The 19,570-nt window shown below is 43.4% G+C and overlaps 2 protein-coding genes across 3 annotated transcripts in view; one reads left to right on the plus strand and one right to left on the minus strand.

Moving 5' to 3' along the window:
* Positions 1-3,027: 3,027 nt before the first annotated feature.
* Positions 3,028-17,173, minus strand: EMC3 (ER membrane protein complex subunit 3). Its single transcript, XM_012760596.2, has 8 exons — positions 16,831-17,173; positions 13,406-13,463; positions 12,973-13,066; positions 11,151-11,255; positions 10,039-10,120; positions 7,685-7,764; positions 6,808-6,890; positions 3,028-4,208 (listed from the first exon to the last, which is right to left on the minus strand). The coding sequence occupies exons 1-8, from the start codon at positions 16,983-16,985 to the stop codon at positions 4,080-4,082; spliced, it is 786 nt and encodes a 261-aa protein (XP_012616050.1). The 5' UTR covers positions 16,986-17,173; the 3' UTR covers positions 3,028-4,079.
* A 43-nt stretch (positions 17,174-17,216) lies between these two features.
* FANCD2 (FA complementation group D2) overlaps positions 17,217-19,570 on the plus strand; it is a 56,522-nt gene continuing 54,168 nt past the window's right edge. Inside the window, exons 1-2 of one of the 2 annotated variants that reach the window (XM_075998428.1) lie at positions 17,217-17,270; positions 19,443-19,539. In XM_075998428.1, coding sequence (XP_075854543.1) covers positions 19,476-19,539 — 64 coding nt within the window. In that variant the 5' untranslated portion in view covers positions 17,217-17,270; positions 19,443-19,475. Of the gene's footprint in view, positions 17,422-19,442; positions 19,540-19,570 lie in introns of both variants that reach the window. The other variant, XM_012760597.3, reaches the window with a different exon arrangement.

The following is a 19,570-nucleotide window of genomic DNA, read 5'->3' on the forward strand; positions in this document are numbered from 1 at the left end:
TCTGCCCGCCTCGGCCTCCCAGAGTGTTGTTGTTGGTTTTTTTATTTTTATTTTTTTAGAGATGATCTCGCTCTGTTGCCCAGACTGGAGTGCTGCAGTGCTGAAGTGCAGTGGCATAATCATAGCCCACTGCAACCTTGAAACCCTGGGCTCAGGCCACCCTCCTACCTCAGCCTCCCCTAGTTGTTTTAATCTCGTGAGAAGTTATCTGGATCCTATGGTATGCATAATAGATAATTGGTATTTTGAGGGACTGTCCAATGTACAATCCCCTTCCTGACAGCATCCTAATTTCCTTTGGGGGACCTACCTTTTTCCCCCTGTGGGCAGTTTTGGTCGGAGGCAGTCCTAGGGGCCCACGACCGAAGCTGAGGGGCCCAGATCCCTCCTCTCACTGTCCCTTGTGAACTCCCTGGAGAGCCTCCTTTGGAGACGTTCAGATTTCTGCAGCAGGCTCAGAGCTGGCCTTGTTCCCTTCCTCTCTTTCTCCTGAGGAAGGCCGGCGAGTGCGTGCCTGACCCCGCTCCACACAGGACCATCTGGCTGCCTGCTGGATGTCCGCTCTGGAGCCAGGAGCTCCCCTCCCATCGTGTTTCTGCACCACCGACTGGCAGGGGTTCTGAGATGCCAGACAAAGCAAGACCGGTTAGGGTCCCTCTGGCCAGGGGCCAAGATGCAGACTGATCCTGCGGAAACAGAAGACTGGCTGGGGTGGAGGTGGGTGTCAGTGGGGAACAAGAGGCACCAGCTGTAGTTGGGGAGTGTCTCGGCCCCAGAAGGAGCTCTCAGTGCCATCCTGGATACTATGGGATGGCGGGTTAGATGAGGGGGGATGTTCCATGTATACAAGGGTGGTCGACGTCTCCTGTTTACCAAGCACTTAGTCTGTCAAGAGCTATGCTACACATCGTACGTGCGTTATTCTTTCCAAATCCTCACATATTATGTTCATTTTACAGCTGGCCAGCTGAAGCTCAGTGAGGTTAAATAATTTGTTAAAGGTCACACAGCAACCAAGAGGCCAAGCATGTTACTTCCTACATCATGATCATCAAGGGGACATTTATGGTGTTCTTTTTTTTTTCTGAGACAGAGTCTCGCTTTGTTGCCCAGGCTAGAATGAGCACCGTGGCATCAGCCTCGCTCACAGCAACCTCAAACTCCTGGGCTCAAGCAATCCTTCTGCCTCAGCCTCCCGAGTAGCTGGGACTACAGGCATGCGCCACCATGCCTGGCTAATTTTTTCTATATATATTAGTTGGCCAATTAATTTCTTTCTATTTATAATAGAGACAGGGGTCTCGCTCTTGCTCAGGCTGGTTTTGAACTCCTGACCTTGAGCAATCCGCCCACCTCAGCCTCCCAGAGTGCTAGGATGACAGGTGTGAGTCACCAAACCCAGCCCATTTATGGTGTTCTAAATAGTTTCAGGTGATAAATCCAGGTGGCTGGAAAGGTAAAGTGCTCCTTTATAGCCTGGCCCAAAGTGAGCTCCAAGAAACACACACACAAGCATTGCCTCCTGAACCTGTGTGCTGGTTCTGGGAAGAGCCTACTAAAACAGACTTGCCTTTTCCCTGTGATCTGCTAGTGCCAAGGACATGCGTGTGCATTTACCACTACTGGGACAGGTCAGAAAGTCTCACACACACACACTGACCACCCAGTTTTGCTATATAGGAAGAAAACAAACCTTGTACGGATGAAGAGACAGACTCAAATGCTCTGGTGCATAGGAATGAGGGTGATATCACTCAGTAACCAATTACTAGTTGCATTCCTGCCCAATCTGGACTTCCTGCAGTCCATAAACTATACTACCCACCTCTTAGAATGCAATGCATTGTGGACATTTTAATCTGTGGACCTTTGCTGATTCTGTTCCCTCTCGTTTTGTTTTGTTTGTTTGTTTGTTTTGAGACAGAGTCTCACTCTGTTGCCCTGGGCTAGAGTGCCCAGGCATCAGCCTAGCTCACAGCAACCTCAAACTCCTGGGCTTGGCTAGGCGCAGTGGCTCACGCCTGTAATCCTAGCACTCTGGGAGGCCGAGAAGGGAGGATTGCTCGAGGTCAGGAGTTCAAAAACAGCTCTGACCAAGAGCGGGACCCTGTCTCTACTATAAATAGAAAGAAATTAATTGGCCAATTAAAAATATATAGAAAAAATTAGCCGGGCATGGAGGCACATGCCTGTAGTCCCAGCTACTCGGGAGGCTGAGGCAGGAGGATCGCTTGAGCCCAGGAGTTTTGTTTGTTTGTTTTGTTTTTGAGACAGAGTCTCAATTTGTTGCCCAGGCTAGAGTGAGTGCCGTGGCGTCAGCCTAGCTCACAGCAACCTCAAACTCCTGGGCTCAAACAATCCTGCTGCCCCAGCCTCCCGAGTAGCTGGGACTACAGGCATGCGCCACCATGCCCGGGTAATTTTTTCTATATATTTTTAGATGGCCAATTAATTTCTTTCTATTTATAGTAGAGACGGGGTCCCTCTCTTGCTCAGAGCTGTTTTTGAACTCCTGACCTTAAGCGATCTACCCACTTGGGACTCCCAGAGCGCTACGATTACAGGCGTGAGCCACCACGTCCGGCCTGTTCCCTCTCCTTGAAATGTCCTTCTAAAATGAAAAACTCTTTCAAGGCCTGGGTCAAAGTTTAGGTCCCCTGTGAACACTCGTTCCATTAATATTTGGTTTAAGAAGCCATTTTAACTATCTTTAAAGGTCAGGGTTTCTTAACTTGGGTCTGTTGGTCATTATGAATAGGCTTTAGAGGGTGTGTCTATGCACCTGGGTTACCTGGGAAATCCGTGTCTGCACCCATGTACGTTACTCTGGAGGGGAGGGTCAGAGCTTATTTTCAAAGAGACCTGTGACCCCAACAGAAAAAAAGAGCTCTTCCTGTTATGAGTTTTTTGAAGGCGAGTGTTATATCTCTTTCATCTTAGTCTCCCCGGTACTGGTCCAAGACAGACATTCCTAACTACTGGCAGACGGCTGGTGGTGACCCACAAGGCAACACTTCCACAGGCAAAGAAGAGAAAACAGGATGGTTTAATTTGTAAAGTCAAGAGTCATTTGTTCTTAATTACAGTGCTCAACATGCAAATTACATCCACGTCTTGGTACAGAAATGGCACTCCGTCACTTCCCTGGGACTATTAATCCAGACAGAACTATTCCTGGGCAGCCTTATCTGCTAAGCAACTGCCCTCTCTCCTTTTTACAGTGATAAGTAAACTCATGTGCCCAGAAAATGGGGCCTTTTGTCCAACTGAGTTACCCTTCACAGTACAGCACCACTGATTTGTCAATGGATTTCATATATTCTGGTGTCCAGATTGAGACCGCACATTATTTAACCCGTCTTTAATGATCTCAAAGGCACTTGAGAATCCTGCAGTGCCTCAGGGTCACTGGTTTTCACTGGATAGTATTAAGAGATGCAAGTGTGCTAAGTCTGTCCTGGCCTGGGATGTTCACTCTGGAAAGAGTGTATGTGAATAAGGTTCGACACGTTTGCTCCTATCTCATTTTTGTAGGCTCAAAATGAACGATACGGGGAGATTCATTTTGCTCATCCATAGTTCCTTACACTTTTGGTAGTGGAAATATTTTACTTTTGTAAAGAAAGTTAAAAATACTAACAGAAAATTAAAGGTAAAACACAGGGTGTATGGATCCCAAGAGAAACAGGAGTTTACTGTGGCTACATGTCAAGCTGACTGCATATAATAATAATTAGTTATTCTAATAACAATCCTTCTTCCAAAGACTGAATTTTTGCTAAGATTTTATATTTTATCAGTAGCTTGAGTTTTCCCCCTTTCTCTGACGTTCATTACTAGAGTAACCAGAAGGAACATTTAAAACATTTTTTAAACTGCAAGCCACCCAGCATACTCCTCCTATTTCCTCTAGTTCCAAACATACGCGGTAACCCAGCTCAGACAAGAACGAGCCTTGCCGCACGCCCGCCAGCTCCTGCACCCTCCTCTTTATTCCGAGAGGCGCCAGCTCCAATGAAAGTTACAAGGTTAAGCGCGACTCCAAGTTCCTGACACAGCTGCTAATCCCTGCTCAGTCTTCAAAAAATAGAGGTCTGTAATTCCTTTTTGAACATGCCTTCAAAGTGGAGGTCTTTGGCCATGAGCTCCTCTTCGACATCATCTAGTGCCCACTGGTGATCCGTCAGCTCCAGAGCTTCCCACTCTGTCTGCAAAGGAAGAGAGCACCAGGGCGGGGGAGGGGTGTGTTACTGGCTCCTGTGGCTGACCTTTACTCATCAGCTACTCTGGGCCAGGGTAAACTACTTACATGCACAAGCTCATGCACTCCTACGATGCTGCTGCCCCCACCTTCCCTGTTCCTTCTCCCTGCTCCTCCTCAATTAGACATAAGGACAATGAGGCTAAGAGAGGCAAAACAATTTGTTCAAGCTCACTTAGCACTAGTAACTAATGGAGCTGAGATTTAAATTTTGGTTCATCTGACTCCAAATCCCTAGTGCTTAACCTGTTTATCAGGTCACCCTCACCAAGCACCTGCTCTGTGCCCCTTGCTACCCTTGATTCGAATATGATAGACAAATCAGTGCTTTGTGATTCTGAGCCCTTTCATCAAGGGACTTGTCATCTGGTTTACGTAGTGCAGGGTCAAAGGTGCTTCGACATAAATGGCAGAGAATATTTCCAATGGGCAGAACATTTCCTCCCACCTACGTCCAAATACATAATGGCATTTCATTATAGTCTGCTGGAGCCCAGTAATTGATAATTTTATCACTGGAAGACTTTGATAGTGTGAAATATAAACCGTTTTGAGACATAATCATTCACAAGTAAGCCATTAATACGTTAAGCAGAAAAAAGTTTGCAGAATTTTCTGAGAAATCACTTTTCTCAGAAAATTCTATTAATCTGACTATTTTTGCGTTAAATTAGTGGGTTCTTGGCTGGGCGCGATAGCTCACACCTGTAATCCTAGCACTCTGGGAGGCGGAAGTGGGCAGATCATTTGAGCTCAGGAGTTCGAGACCAACCTGAGCAAGAGCAAGATCCCGTCTCTACTATAAATAGAAAGAAATTAGCTGGACGACTAAAAATATATAGAGAAAAAATTAGTCAGGCATGGTGGTGTATGCTTGTAGTCTCAGCTACTCAGGAGGCTGAGGCAGGAGGATCGGTTGAGCCCAGGAGTTTGAGGTTGTTGTGAGTTAGGCCAACGCCATGGCACTCTAGCCCGGGCAACAGAGCAAGACTCTGTCTCAAGATAAATAAATAAAAATAAATAAATAAATTATAGTGGGTTCTTAAAAAATGGTTTGTGAGCTCAACATATGCCTATAGTCACAGCTACTCAGGAGGCTGAGGCCAGAGGATCACTTGAGCCCAGGAGTTTGAGACAAGCCTGGCAACATAAGTGAGACTTGGTCTCTAAAAATAAAATATAAATGCCTTATGAAATTTAATGTGTAATACAAATACTAACTCATGAGTGTGGTTTTTTAAAGATATAATTCACACACCATAAATTCATCTATTTAACGTGTACAATTTAATGGATTTTAGTATATTCACAAATATGTAGAACCATCACCACTATCTAATTCCAGAACACTTTCATCACCACCAAAAGAAACCCCACACCAAATAGTAGACAGTCCCCATCACTGGCTTCCCCTAACCCCTGGCAAGTACTACTTTATTTTCTGTATATTTTCTTCACTATTTTTGGACATATGTGGTCTCTTGTTCTTGTTTCCTTTCACTTAGCATGTTTTCAAGGTGCATCCCTGTTGTAGCATGATTCAGAATTCATTTCTGAACACAGCTGAATATCCTTGTACACATATTCCAAAATATTCCATTTTGTTTTATCCACATCCATCAGATGAGGGACATGAGTTATTTTTACCTTTTGACTATTATGGATGGTGCTCTGAACATTCCCAGGTAAGTGTCTGTATGGACATGTTTTCAGTTCTCTTGGGTATTTACCTAAGAGAAGAGTGGAACGCTGGGTAATATGGTAACTATGTATGAGGCTCCCATTTCTCCACATCGTCACCAACACTTGTTATTGTCTGTCTTTTTTATTATAACCATCTGAGCGAGTGTGAAGTGGTATCTCACTGTGGTTTTGATTTGCGTTTCTCAGAAAGCTAATGATGTTGAGCATCTTTTCATGTGCTCATTGGGTATTTGTATATCTTCTTTGGAGAAATGCCTATTAAGTCTTCCAGTCCAAGAACATGGATATCTTTCCACTTATGCAGGTCTTTTTTTATTTTTTATTTTATTTTGAGATAGGGTCTCACTCTTTTGCCCAGACTAGAGTGCGGTGGCACCATCATAGTACCCGGAAGGCTTGAGTGATCCTCCTGCCTTAGCCTCCCGAGTAGATGGGACTATAGGTGTGTGCCACGATGCTCAGCTAATTTTTTTATTTTCTGTAGATATGAGGTCTCACTATATTGCTCAGGCTGGTCTCAAACTCTTGGCCTCAAGTGATCCTCCCACCGTGGCCCCCCCAAAGTGTTAGGATTACAGGTGTGTCAACTGTACCTGGCCCTATTTTTGCTCAATTTAAATTCAAGTGATAGAACCCCACTGCCCTCACTGCAGGGAATTGATTTTTTTTTTTTTTTTTGAGTTGGGGCCAAACTACGTGGCTTTATTATACACTCGTGGACGAGGTTCTGGGGTCCAAGGGGGGGGATGCCCAGAAGTCGCCAGGGAATTGATTTTTAAAGTAACTGTCTGGTAACACCTTTCACAGCCTCGCTGTAGCTCTAGAAGGTGAACAGAGGGTACCTTGAAAGCTTTGTTGGTATCTGCGGGCATGGCCATGGCTGCTCCAGTCATCTGCTCTTGCATCATTCGTGATTGGTCAGCAGCTGCAGCACAAGACATGCCTACGTGAGTGCCAGGGCTCAGTAAGCACCCTGGTACCCAAGGGCAAGACTAGGCCTCACACAGAGCTTACAGCTGCTTGGTGGTAGGTTAGAGAATCAAATGACAGGTTCACTGACTGTCTCTCTCCCCTGCTGGTTATGTGACCCTGAGAAAGTCACTTTACCTCTCCTGAAAAACGGGGGTAATAATAGCAGAAGATAAATAACTAAAGGAAGCTCTAAATTTTATTTTATTTCAAATTTCAAGAACACTAACAACAGCTACCAGTTACTGATCAACTACTACATGTCAGGTACTTCACTAAGTGCTTTGCATATTCTACCTCTTACACTCCTAGTCCCCCCCGCAGGTTAATTAATAAGGTCCTGATTTACAGATAAGCAAATAGAAGATTAGAGTGGTTAAGCAACTTGTGAGAGGTTCTGGCCATCTAAATAAGTGAGCCAGGATTAGTACTGGAACAGACTCTAGTCAATGAACTAACTGATCAAACCGGTTGGTTGAAGCTTTACATTTACAGGATTATATTGCTGGTGCTGGATCCTTCACATGAATGTATAAGACTTCAGGGAATTGATACCGTCCCAGTGATTGCTAGGGAGAATTTAGATCCCTGCAATTTTTAAGACTCTTCCAGAAACCTCAGAAACTTAAGGAATGAAGCACTGTATTGGACTATGCTAACAAACAGCATAACCTACATGACTTTTCTGGCTCTAGCATGGATGAATCATCTATGGAAGGACTGGCTCATTAAACCTGACATATTTCTTACCATTATCTTGGCCCAAAATCAGAGAGTAAATGCTCCGAAGCCCAAATACATTAAGGAAGTACCAGGATGCAGAACTCACCCTGGCAAAGCAAAAGCAAAATAGTTTAAGTAGTTATTCCAGAAATTAATGTAGTTTACATTTTTATACCAACCAAAGTTGTTCAGTGTATGTAAAGGAATCACCAGGAATAAGCTATATTCTTCCAAAGAAGAAATACAAGTTGTTAAGGCAGTCTTACCAACACAGAAGTATAGTAAATAAAAACTGAAATACGCCTCCTGTCTTGAATCTCATTCTCTAGAGGAAATCACAAGTGTTGGTGTGATCCATACTTACAAGAAAGGATTAAAGGTAGCTTTCGGGAAATACTCGCAATACTGAGGACCATAGCTACTGTTCCAAGTTTTGAACTTTTTATCTCCAAGGCTTCCTTTAAACTTAGTTTCCCACCCTGCCCCTGTAAAATAAATACGCTTGCATACCATAAAAACTAAAAGGGGCGTGAAAAATGACACACAAATGGCAAGAGCCACACTTCACTCTACAACTTGGGTAACAGACCAGCAGGAATTACTATTCTGTCCTGTTTACTCCATTGGGTTGCAGATGAATACATGCACTGTCTGCGTGTGACACTGCTGATCTATCTACCACAGTCATTGTACGCTCAGGTTCCAGGCTCCCCTCTGTCCGTGTAAGCATGTCAGTTACATACCTGTCCAGGTGCTGAGGAAAGATAAATAAGCTTTTCTACAACCCATGAAGTTTCTGGTTAGCCCAAACGAGACTGGAAGGTAAGAGTTTAATAGAATCATGATACTCATATAAAGCACAGATTTTCTCCTCCAGTGGAGCTGTGCACAGCTGAGACTCTCCCAGCACCTGGCCTGTTCTGCCTCTCCCACACGACCGGAAATGGCTCTGCTCAAACTGGCTAGTGAGTCAAAAAGATCGCCAGTGATCCCCATTTTGCCCATTATTCTCCCCCTCTTCTTGTTTGGCTTCTTTCTATGCCAGTCTATGGGAGGCCACAAGCGAAACAGCCGGGAGAGGCCACATGAAGCAGCATCACTGGGTTCCAGATATCGCAGCAGTGTTTTCTAAGAGTTTTTCAGATTTTAGGTTTTATTATTTTACTATAAAAAATAGAGTAGTAAATAAAACATGAGTGCTGGGTTTGGATGGGTTTTGTGGTCAAATCTTACCTCCTCCCACAGACTTCAGACTGCTATCAGGCTAAAATACTGAAAACACACAGCACAGTGAACAGAGCTAATGAAAACTATTTTTTTTTTTTTTTGAGACAGAGTCTCACTTTGTTGCCAGGCTAGAGTGAGTGCCGTGGCGTCAGCCTAGCTCACAGCAACCTCCAACTCCTGGGCTCAAGCGATCCTCCTGCCTCAGCCTCCCGAGTAGCTGGGACTACAGGCATGCGCCACCATGCCCGGCTAATTTTTTCTATGTATATTAGTTGGCCAATTAATTTCTCTTTTTTATTTATAGTAGAGACGAGGTCTTGCTCTTGCTCAGGCTGGTTTCGAACTCCTGACCTTGAGCAATCCGCCTGCCTCGGCCTCCCAGGGTGCTAGGATTACAGGCATGAGCCACCATGCCCGGCCAAATGAAAACTATTAATGTTATCATTAGTAGTAATGTATTTTGGAAAAATAATACAAATATCCATTTCCATAAGCGTCAGGGTGTTGCTAAAAAAGGTTTGCCCTGGCCAGAATTCCTGGCTTAATCTTTTAACTTTTAACACATCCACCCCTGCATTCCTGAGCCCAGGAAGCTACAGAAAAGAGGCTGACACGTTCTTTCCTTTTGCAAGACTCATGTAAAAGTTGCCATAAACCACCCATGACATTTTGAGTGGAATTTCAATGAAAAATAAACTTTATTTTATTTTATTTTTTTGAGGCAGAGTCTTGCTTTGTTGCCCAGGCTAGAGTAAGTGCCGTGGCGTCAGCCTAGCACACAGCAACCTCAAACTCCTGGGCTAAAGCAATACTACTGCCTCAGCCTCCTAAGTAGCTGGGACTACAGGCATGCGCCACCAGGCCCGGCTAATTTTTTCTATATATATTAGTTGGCCAATTAATTTCTTTGTATTTATAATAGAGACGGGGTCTCGTTCTTGCTCAGGCTGGTTTGGAACTCCTGACCTCGAGCAATCTGCCCGCCTCGGCCTCCCAGAGTGCTAGGATTACAGGCATGAGCCACCAAGCCCGGCTGAAAAATAAACTTTAAACACCCATTCCAGTGAATTATGCAAACTGGAAATCCTGATCTTTAAGAGACACTAGTCTTAGATTTTGGTTTGTATTTTTTATTAAACAAAAAAAGTTCTTACCAGGATGCATCTAATGTAAGTAGTTCGATTCCTTGCTGTAGCATAGGCTTAAAACGGAGGGTCAGTGGAAACGGGACTTTGGCTGCAGAAAAGAAAAAAAAAAGTTCACAACCACTCTGAGCTGTTTTATTTTAGAATAATTTAAGTATGAACCTATGTATTCTTTCCTTGTGGAGGTGGGAACTTGCCACAAACCTTTTGGAAAATGATTTCCACAAGGAAATTGTAGCAATTTCTGAAAACAACAACAACAACCACATTGTCACTGTGCTCTACTTTTCCCAAATAATACCAGCTTCTATATTGCTTAGGAAGCAAGGACTCAAAGTAAGCTGTGACCTAATATCTGGAAAAAACTCGCATTGATCCATTAAACCCTGAATGGAATACATACATACAAAGAACTACATTACTAAGAAACCAAATTGATGAAAATCAAGTCAACTTATAAACAAATAGATTATAAACTTACCCTAACACCTAGCAAATGAAGTTAAAATAGAAAGAAGCTTCCCTTTATCCTACTCAACTAGAATTACTATATTAGTTTTGGACACAAACTGCAAGCTGCTTGTTTGAGTCTCTATTAGCAAAAAGCAAAAACCATCCACATGATAGACTTAGGCTCATTTTGTGAAAAGAGTCATATAATCATAGTTTTTTTTTTTTTTTTTGAGACAGAGTCTCACTCTGTTGCCTGGGCTAGAGTGCAGTGGTGTTATTTCAGCTCACTGCAGCCTCAAACTCCTGGGCTCAAGTGATCCTCCTGCCTCAGCCTCCTGAGTAGCTGGGACTATCAGCACGTACCACCACATCTGGCTAATTTTTCTATTTTTTGTAGAGAGGGGGTCTTGCTATGTTGTTCAGGATTGTCTTGAACTCCTGCCCTCAAGTGATCTTTCTGCCCCAGCTTCCCAAAGTGTTAGGATTGTAGGTGTGAGCCACCACGCCCAGCCCTCATTTTTTTTGTTCCAAGAATGTTACCAGTTTCTGCAAGAAAACATAGGACCTGTGAAATTAGTGTCTCAGTTGCACTTGGATTTCTTTGAAAGGGGACATGGGAAAGGAACACAGATGAAGTAAGCATGAAGGTTGCTGGGTCTGTTACTTACTTGTGACAAAGCCTGAAAACGTCATGTTGATCCATCCACCAATAAGAATCATAGGGAGGACATTTGTTACATTCCCTTTCATCATGTCTGTGAGCATAGTGGGATCTAAGACAAAAGCACAAGACACCACTAGATTTCACCTGTTGGCAGGGATTTTCTACAAAGCCTTAATGTACTTGATAACTGAAGACAAGTTCATTATAAAAAAATTCAAATGACATAGAAACGTTATAGATGTAGACAGTTCCTCTGAGCCCACTCTCTGAACTTTTACCTGTTTATTGCATATCCTTGCATCTTTCTATACACATATACCCGATAATTTACATATAAATGCATACCCAATAAAGGGATACTATGCTTACTACTCTGCATCTGAATTTTTAAAAAATTAATATATGGTGGATGGCATTTCCACACTGATATAATATATATCTCTTGATATTTTCAAAGCTTGCATAGGATTCCATTGTGTGGTCGCACTGATCGCTTTTGGGTGGATCTATAGATTGTTTCTAATTTTTTTGCCAATAAATGATGCTGCCAACAACTATCTTGTACATAAATCTGCATGTTTGTGTGTTTCTGTGAGAGAACTTCTTAGAAGAATTTCTGGGTCAAAGGATTTGTACATTTAAGATCGACAGACATTGTCAGATTGTCCTTTGAGAAGGCACTACCATTTGGCACCTCCACCAACGGTGAGAGGGCCTGACTTCCCCTGATCTTGTCAACAGTGGCTTTGGTCGATTTTTTCAATCTCTGCCAATTTAATGGGCTAAAAAAGGACATCTTGTTTTAATTTGTATTCCATGGATTATCAGTGAGGTCAAGTTTCTTTTCATGTATTTATTGGTCTTTGTTTCTTATAAGTTTCCTCAAAGACTTGTTAAAATTAATTCCATACAATCTTTATTACTTAAAAAAAAAATTAACTCCTGTACCTTCTGGATGAGTTTAAAATTGCTGGTTATCTTATCAGAAACAAGTACTACTAAAATGAGAGGACACTCAACACAGAACAAGAATTACTTTTTCTTTAAACATGTTTTATTTTTTACACAATGGGGATCAATGGAAGTAAGAAATCTGTTAGAGCCAAAACTGTAGGGTGGACCAAGCAATCATGTCTGACAAATAAATGGCTGGCTGGCCGGCCTTGGGGAGTAGTGAGCTCCACACTCAGGCAGGAGCAGGGTGACCATCTGTTAGCAATAGGATCCAGGCACTAGGTGGGAGCTGGGGCCAGAATGATTTTCCAGCTATGCTCCACAGAACCCTGGTCCTGAGGAACAGCAACAAGGAGAAACCCAGGGATAATGGCTCCGGCCTCCTCCCTCCATTGGCCAAGAGCTCTCTTTTTTAAAAAATTTGTTTTATACATTGGGATCCCAGATTTATTTGAGAAAGAGAACTACACTTCCATAGATCCCCGTATTAGCCCTTTGCACTCGCTTGCTTTTTTCTCAATTCCTTTATTCTACTCGGGATTTAATTTTTTTAATACCCCAGATTTTACAAAGTGCGGCAGTAGAATAAAAAACTGGAGTTTCTTTTCATACAAACTTTATTTGGATTTTTTTATATTTCAAATTATTGATACATTCAAAGAGTAATTTTAATCTCTATAATTTTTGCGAATCGTGTCAAGTCACACTCAACATCTGAGTGCAAAGGGTTAAATTATTTCTAAGGTCCCTTAGATTACTGTCTTCTACAATATTTAAACAAAATGTCATCCTCCCTCCACCCTTTCCCTTGCCCCACTCAATAACCAGTGTTAAAAATCTTCCTTAAAGATGAGAGAAGGGAATAAACATACCAGTCATAGGAGAAGGTGGCACTACTTTCCTTTTAGTTTTTTTGAAAAATCCATCCTCTGGGTTGTTGAAATAATATTTTCGTGTCAAGAAAGACTAGTAGAGAAAAAAAGCTTTTTAGGTCTAAGAACTGTGACATTACAAACTGTCAAACTGTTCCCCGGAGGCTTCATCAGAAGGCCCTTGGAACATGCTGTTACACGCGGAGCTGTCCGCCTATGTGGCAGCTGACTTGACACTTTAGCTGAGTCACATTTAAAAACAATTTCCTAAGAAGGATGAGGTCACACTGACAGTAAACACCACCAGGACACAGCTTAATTACCGAGTGGCCAACCTTCAGCTTTCCCCAAAGAGTCCCCTTACAAAACATTCAGATATCTACTGCCCTCAATGGTGAATTGTGGAGCTTTTTAATAAAAGATAAATGAGTACCTGTTTGGGAATGTATTTTCCATTTTCCCTGAGGACTCTGCTTCGAATTAGGACTTGACTGAAAAATACAACCAAGACAATGAGATTTTTAAAAGTGAACCCTAGAAGAAAATGAGAACGTAGAAGACCTACTTAAACACAAGAGAGGACCTATTTGGCAATAGCTGTGTGTGGAAACTTTCCAAAAAGGAAGTATCTTTAAAACCAACATAACATATTTAATCTAACAGGTTTTCAGAAAAGTATTTCTCAGAAGTGACTATGTTTCTGAACAAAGACTGATTTATGAGGAAGGCACATTTGGGACATTACTCTCAGCTTTTTCTTACTTCATAATAAGCTACAGAGGAACTTTCTCTGAGTGAAAAGAGTAGCAGTGGGACACTGTTCCAAAGATTTGAGGCCGGAGAAGGGGGGAAGACTGAGGATAAAAGAAAGAACTTATGTTTTTTTTTTTTTTTTGAGACAGAGTCTTGCTTTGTTGCCCAGGCTAGAGTGAGTGCTGTGGCGTCAGCCTAGCTCACAGCAACCTCAAACTCCTGGGCTCAAGCGATCCTGCTGCCTCAGACTCCCGAGTAGCTGGGACCACAGGCATGCACCAACATGCCCGGCTCATTTTTTCTATGTATATTAGTTGGCCAGTTAATTTCTTTGTATTTATAGTAGAGACGGGGTCTCGGTGTTGCTCAGGCTGGTTTGGAACTCCTGACCTCGAGCAATCCACTCGCCTCGGCCTTCCAGAGTGCTAGGATTACAGGCGTGAGCCACCATGCCCGGCCTGAAAGAACTTCTTAATATCCACTGAGAGGCCGGGCGCGGTGGCTCACGCCTGTAATCCTAGCACTCTGGGAGGCCGAGGTGGGCGGATTGCTCGAGGTCAGGAGTTTGAAACCAACCTGAGCAACAGCGAGACCCCGTCTCTACTATAAATACAAATAAATTAATTGGCCAACTAATATACATAGAAAAAATGAGCCGGGCATGGTGGCGCATGCCTGTGGTCCCAGCTACACAGGAGGCTGAGGCAGCAGGATCCCTTGAGCCCAGGAGTTTGAGGTTGCTGTGAGCTAGGCTGACGCCACGGCACTCACCCTAGCCGGCAATAAAACGAGACTCTGTCTCAAAAAAAAAAAAAAATATCCACTGAGAAATGAGTACAGGACTCGAGGACTCGAGAGGGTTATCTGATGGATAACAAACAGAAATTCCATCCAAGATTCAGTCTGTTAGAAAGCGCTCAATAAACATTTATTAAATTAATAAATGAAATTATTTGGTGATTAGAGTATAGTTGATGATTAAAGATAATAGAGTGCTATATAATAAGTGGGTGTTGCTAAGATACAAATACCAAACAGAACAGAGATAAAATATACTAACTTTTTTCTAGGAATTCAAAAATTGTTGAAAGGGGGAAAAAGCCCTTAAATTGCTGGAAATCCTCCTTGAAAAGTGAAAAAAAAAGTATAGACAGAAATGAACACAAGAGGCCAGGTGTAGTGGCTCATGCCTATAATCCTAACTCTCTGGGAGGCCGAGGAGGAGGAGGGCAGATTGTTTGAGCTCAGGAGTTGAAGACCGGCCTAAGCAAGAGCAAGACCCTGTTTCTACTATAAATAGAAAGAAATTAACTGTCCAACTAATATATATATATATATAGAAAAAATTAGCCAGACATGGTGGTACATGCCTGTAGTCTCAGCTACTTGAGAGGCTGAGGCAGCAGGATTGCTTGATCCCAGGAGTTTGAGGTTGCTGTGAGCTAGGCTGACGCCACGGCACTCACTCTAGCCTGGGCAACAAAGCGAGACTCTGTCTCAAAAAAAAAAAAAAAAAACGACCAGCCTGAGCAAGAGTGAGACCACGTCTCTACTAAAGAAATAGAAAGAAATTAATTGGCCAACTAAAAATATATAGAAAAAATTAGCCAGGCATGGTGGCTCATGTCTGTAGTCTCAGCTACTCGGGAGGCTGAGGCAGAAGGATCACTTAAGCACAGGAGTTTGAGGTTACTGACGCCACGGCACTGTAGCCGGGGCAGTGGAGTGAGACTCTGTCTCCAAAAAAAAAAAAAAAAAAAAAAAAGAAACAAACACAAGCAAACTGTGCTTGGCTTTCTCTCTCTGCTCCTCAGTACAAACCATCTGCTATAAGCAGTCAGTAGTACCTGTGGAGTCTCCTTGTCACTCTACACATGTCCTAGCTTCTCCATATGCTGATAGTGCTCTAGTGCCCTTTCCTTCACCAACTCTACCCCATCATGCCTTAACACCTTCTTCAAGCCCTATCTTCTCCATGAAGCTCTTCCTGATGCTTAGTGACCTTGTGGAATTCCCTCTGTTCTTCCTCCTCTTTGCCTCGTTAAACTGTACAGTTATCTATTGTATACACAGGCCTGTAGAGGTAATATGTAACATATACTGTTCCCCGGGTGCTAGCCTAAAGATACTCAAAGTGTGGCCTATGTACCAACGCTGGTCTGTGACAAGGTAAGTATAGGCACTGAGTGCAAGGGTTTATAGAGTTTTACAACAGTTTGACATTCTCATAACATACAAATATGTGATCAAAATGTTTTACAAAAGCATCAGTCTGCCAGAGACTGGAAATTAAAAAAACACCCTCCCCCGCAACTGGTCCTTCATTATTGACAGTATAAAAAGCAGTAGGTAGGCCGGGCGGGGTGGCTCACACCTGTAATCCTAGCACTCTGGGGGCCCAAGGTGGGCGGATTGCTCGAGGTCAGGAGTTCAAAACCAGCCTGAGCAAGAGCGAGACCCCGTCTTTACTACAAGTAGAAAAAAATTAATTGGCCAACTAATATATATAGAAAAAATTAGCCGGGCATGGTGGCGCATGCCTGTAGTCCCAGCTACTTGGGAGGCTGAGGCAGTAGGACTGCTTGAGCCCAGGAGTTTGAGGTTGCTGTGAGCTAGGCTGACGCCACGGCACTCACTCTAGCCTGGGCAACAAAGCGAGACTCTGTCTCAAAAAAAAAAAAAAAAAAGAAGAATTTCTTTCTAGATTGTTATTGATTCTCTACATGTGCAATCTTGGTTAAGTATAATAAATAGTTGCTTGCGATAAACAGAAAGGAGAAATTAAATTCAATTAAAAAAAAAACAAGTCCACCGAGGGTTGGCAACTAACCTAACAATATTAATTTTTTGAGCACCTATAACGTCCCAGAACCTATGCTAGGCTCTTTACAGACATCCTCTAATTCAATCCCCACGCCTGCTGTATGAGGCAGGTACTGTTATTATCCTTACTTTACAGAAGACAAAAATGAAACAGAAGTAACAGCTAAGGTCACCCTGCCAGTCAGGGCGCCAGGCGAACTCAGGCAAACTGACATGACCCCTGCACTTTCTCGCCCAAGGTCAAGAGAGAGTGAGGTCGGCCGAAGCAGGGAGGACACTGACCTGTCAGACACTTGTTCCTGGGTGAGCTTCTTGTCGCTCTGCAGCAGGATGGACACGTAGTGGCGGATCATGCCCACGAAGAAAGTGATGATCACGATGGGTAGGACCACCCAGAGCCGGATGTTGGAGTCCAGCAGCAGTTCTGGCCCCGCCATCTTCACTGGAAACCGGGTCCCAGCCCAAAGTAGTCGGATTTCTCTTTCCTGGAGCGCAGGCGCTCCTCTTTGCGTTTGCTTCTGGGTCTTCTCACGCCCCTCAGCCTAGCCGGGCCAGGACTCTGCTGCAGACCCCAGCCTAGCGCACTGCTTCCAGGTGGGCCGCCACCGCCCACTTCCGGCGCGGAAATTTTGCGTCACGACGTGCGGCGCCTCGGTTGCGTCAGAGCGACGCTGCGCCGGGCGGGAAAGTCGAAAGCTAGGGGGACGACGGCTTGTTGGTGGGTGAGTCGAGCGGCGGTCGTAGTCTCTAGAGGTCCCGCGCCCCTGCGGCCCAGTCACTGGGCCCAGGCTGAAGCCAGCTTTTCCCCTGGGGCTCTGTGCCCCGAACCTCGGCTTCTTCTTCATCCGCCCTATCGTGGGATAATCCCCCCAGGTACCCCTCTGCGTAGTTAAAATGACGAACCGAGATGGGTTTTACTTCCCCCTCATCCCCTACTTTTCCGTGGCCTCCTAATCCAGGCAGTAGGCTTCGTCTGTCTTTTATGCTTCGCTGGAAGCCAGATGAATCACGCGTGTTAAAGGCGGGTTCCCTGCAGATAGACCGTCTTGACTTGCCTCAGTTTTTCAATCTGGGAAATGGTTGATAATGGTTATAAGTATTAACTAGGCAAGGGATTAAAAACAACAACAACAAAACTCAGCACAGTGCCCGGTAAATCGTAAATGTTAACTACCGTGTTTTCCCGAAAATAAGACAGGGTCTTATATTTTTCCTCAAGAAGACACCTAGGGCTTATTTTCAGGGGTTGTGTTATTTTTTTTAAGTACGGTACAACAATCTACATTTATTCAAATATAGTGAAGTCTTCTGGAACATCATCCTAACTCTCCAAACCCCAAATTCCACCCTGAATTTCTTGCGACTCTATTTTCGTTAGAACCATTGGCCCCAATCTCTCTTAAGCAACAGAGATCTCATGGGGCAGATGAGAAGGGCTGCTGTGTTCTTGACTGCTCTGCGTTGAAATAGGTGGGTTGTGCAGATGCGCTGCCGCAGCCACGCCCACCACTAGGTCTTATTTTCGGGTAGGGCTTCTATTGCGCAAATGCTTAGAAATCCTGCTAGGGGTTATATTATGGGTAGGTCTTATTTTTGGGGAAACATGGTATTATAAGTCATTATTATAATCAAGTGTAAGTATAGGTGATAAAAAGTGCAGGTTCTGGAGCTAGACTGCCAGAGTTAGAATCCTAGCCCTGTCACTGATTATGAGAATAGGAATGGTACCCACTTCAGAAAGTATGAGTAATAAATGAATTATTAAGTATAAAGTACATAATACAATTCTTGTTAGCTGTTAGTACTTTATCTGCCCTGCCTGTCATTCTCACGCTGATATTCTCAGAGATTTTCTTTATTCTGGAATCTGTGCTGCACACACAATAGGGAGGATGAGATAAATGAGGCTGGGTTCCTGCTCTCCAGGAGCCACTCTGTCTGACCCTATTGCGATGTGGTAGGTATACTCCCTGGAACAGGGACCCTGGAATAGCAAACTCCCTTAGGGATAGGAGGAACACTTTTCAAGGAGGATGACCTTTGACTGAGTCTTTAAGGATGAGTAGAAACTTCCAGGCAATTAAGAGCAATTCAGATGAAGAGAACACTTTTGTGCAAAGGTACTAAGACCAGGAAGGTTCTAGTTTACAAGATAAACTAGAAAGTTATGTGATTCAGGCCCTCCCCTACCTCTGCAGTGTCATTTATAATTCTACAGGCTCCTTTATGTTTCAGTACGAGTTTTTCTCTGCCTGGACTACTACTATTATACCTCTTATACTTGCTAATTCATATCCCAACTCTCAAATCGCTGCTTAAAATTCACTTTTTTGGGGAGATTTTCCCCGAGAAATTGTCCCTGCTTTTCTTCACCACTTGCACTCTCAAATAGATAAATTTCCTTGTGAGCCCTCATAGCACCCTGTACTTTTCTTTTATAACACTTATACAACTGTAGTTAAAAACATTGACTATGTGTTACTATACTATAAATTCCCTGAGGACAGAGATCATGTCTGTCTTGTTCACAATTGTAACCCCAGCACCTAGCACAGTCCCTAATATGTAGTATTGAATTAATGAGTTAAAGGACAGGTAGTTTGGGGCTAGATGATAAAGAATCTTGAATCTCAGGTGGAGAATTATGGGTTTGTCCTTCAGCAACAGACAAGTGGTCTGCCTAAAGAAGCAACTAGGTAAACAAGTCGTGAAAGGAAGACAGTATTGGCCAGATGTAGGGATTGAAATTTGCTCAGCACCTGGATTTAGAAAGCATTAGTATGAAGACTAGAACTCCTCTGGTTTTGGATACAGCAGTTTTCTTTGAGCTATAGCTGTAACTTCTCGGAATTTAGCTTCTAGAGGGTAACATCTATTCTCTGTTTTTGCTCTAGGAAGCAATTTATGGGCAAAAGACCTTGGTCAAAATGGTTTCCAAAAGAAGATTGTCAAAATCCGAGGATAAAGAGAGCCTGATGGAAGATGCCTCCAGTAAGTATCTAATCATTTGTTGCTTCATTTA

Source organism: Microcebus murinus, chromosome 28 (assembly GCF_040939455.1).
Source record: "Microcebus murinus isolate Inina chromosome 28, M.murinus_Inina_mat1.0, whole genome shotgun sequence".
In the NCBI taxonomy this organism is placed as follows: Eukaryota; Metazoa; Chordata; class Mammalia; order Primates; family Cheirogaleidae; genus Microcebus; species Microcebus murinus.